General features: G+C 55.4%; 1 protein-coding gene across 1 annotated transcript in view; it reads right to left on the reverse strand.

Annotated features, from left to right (window-relative positions):
- The window catches only part of SCUBE1 (signal peptide, CUB domain, EGF-like 1), a 116,786-nt gene that overhangs the window by 76,028 nt on the left and 38,990 nt on the right, over positions 1 to 1,768 (reverse strand). Inside the window, exon 3 of the mRNA XM_005860671.2 lies at positions 480 to 608. Coding sequence (XP_005860733.1) covers positions 480 to 608 — 129 coding nt within the window. The remainder of the gene's footprint in view (positions 1 to 479; positions 609 to 1,768) is intronic.

The raw sequence follows: 1,768 nt of genomic DNA on the forward strand, positions 1-1,768 counted from the left end.
CCTCTTCCGTTGAAGCCCTAATCTCCAGTACCTCGGCATGTGACTGTGTTTAGGCCAGGGCCTTTTCAGGGGCAATTAAATTGAAAATCGGTTAGGGTGGGCCCTGCTCCAATAAGACTGGAGTCCTCATAAGAAGAGGAGATTAGGACACACAGAGAAAGACACCAAGTACACGGGTGCACGAATGACCATGTGGACACCCAGTAGGGAGGTGGCCATCTGCAAGCCGAGCTGAGAGGCCTCAGAAAAAAAACCAAAAGAGCCAAACTTTGACTTGAGACTTCCAGCCTCGAGAACTGTGAGAAAAGAACTTCCTGTTGCGTAAGCTCCCCAGTGTGTGCTGTTCTATTATGGCGGCCCCGGTAAACTTAACACAAAGAACCGAAGGAGAGCCAGCCTTCCCACAGCGCCCCACGCGGCAGCCGGAGCGGAGGCACAGGCAGGGGCGCCCAGCAGGCAGGGCGAGGCCCAGCACTCACCCAGGCAGTTGTGTCCGTCGTGTGCCAGCATGAAGCCGTCGAAGCAGGTGCACCTGTAGTTCCCCGGGATGTTGATGCACTCGTGCACACAGCCCCCGTTGTAGGAGTCGATCTCACACTCGTCGATGTCTGCAAAGTGAGGGGCACGAGAGGGGTCAGAGGAAGAGCCTGGGGTCATCTCTCCCCGCACTGCTGAAGGCACCTGGGCATGACTGGCTAGGGGACGGCTCAACAGGCATTCACCAGAACTCTTGCTGGGGGCTGGGACCCAAAGGTGATAAAGGGCAAGATCCTGGCTCTGTCCCAAGGCTGACCACACCTTGCAGAGCTGGCAAGAGCCACACCCAGCTCAGCCTCCTTCGAAAGCCTGTCCACAATAACAGCCTGTGGGGACTCTGTGTATCCCCCAAACTGGATCTCTTTGCCCCTTTGAGAGCCTCCCATGAAACAGGGAGAATCAAATCAAAGGAACGCCGCATACCACCAAAAAGTGGAACCCCTGGAATGACAGCAAGTCCGCACACTCCCTCCAAATAGTTTCCTTTCCCATCAGCATCTGCATTCTGAACTTCTACTGCCCCAGTGTCCTCGTTAGAACAAAGGCTCTGTCTCACAAACAATGGCCAATAGCCTTTGTAAATGTCACCCTTTTTGCCGTTTTAAGTCTTTTTTTTAAACATTTCCCGTCAGGGTTCAAGGGGCTGTCAGTTCTGGCGTTCCAGAGAGATTTGAGAGACTCGGAGAGTAACAGGAACGCCCAGTTCACATTCAACCAGCTGACACCACCATACACTGTATCCTCAATTCTTTCAGTCCCACACGGACTCAGTGACGCAGGCCGTCACTATTCCAATTTCGCGAGGGCAGCGGAGAAACGGAGCCACAGGGGGCCAACACCTGGCCAAGGCCACACACTTACGAAGTAGGATACGTGGGGCTTCGAGCCAGTGCGGCCTGGCCGTATCTCAACCTCGGGAAGCGAGAGAAGCTGGGAAGGGGCAGGCGGAAGTGCCCTCACAGCGGAACCGGAAATACGACACAGAGGACCGGAAGTGCCCCAGCTAAGCAAGACCGGAAGTGCCTCGGAAGTGGTTACAACCTGGGAAGAATCGGTCCGTCTCGTAGGCAGTTGAAGAGGATTTTTGAGGTGGGTTCAGCTGTGGAAGCTGGGGTGGGGCCGGCCTGGGGAAGAGGGGGGACTAAGTAAAGACAAGCCTCGCCCGTCCTTCAAATGCCTGAGGAGCTCCGTGCTCTCCACATTGGTCCGGAGAGCCGAGCTCCATCTAGTA

Source organism: Myotis brandtii, unplaced genomic scaffold (genome assembly GCF_000412655.1).
Source record: "Myotis brandtii unplaced genomic scaffold, ASM41265v1 scaffold138, whole genome shotgun sequence".
NCBI classification, from domain to species: Eukaryota; Metazoa; Chordata; class Mammalia; order Chiroptera; family Vespertilionidae; genus Myotis; species Myotis brandtii.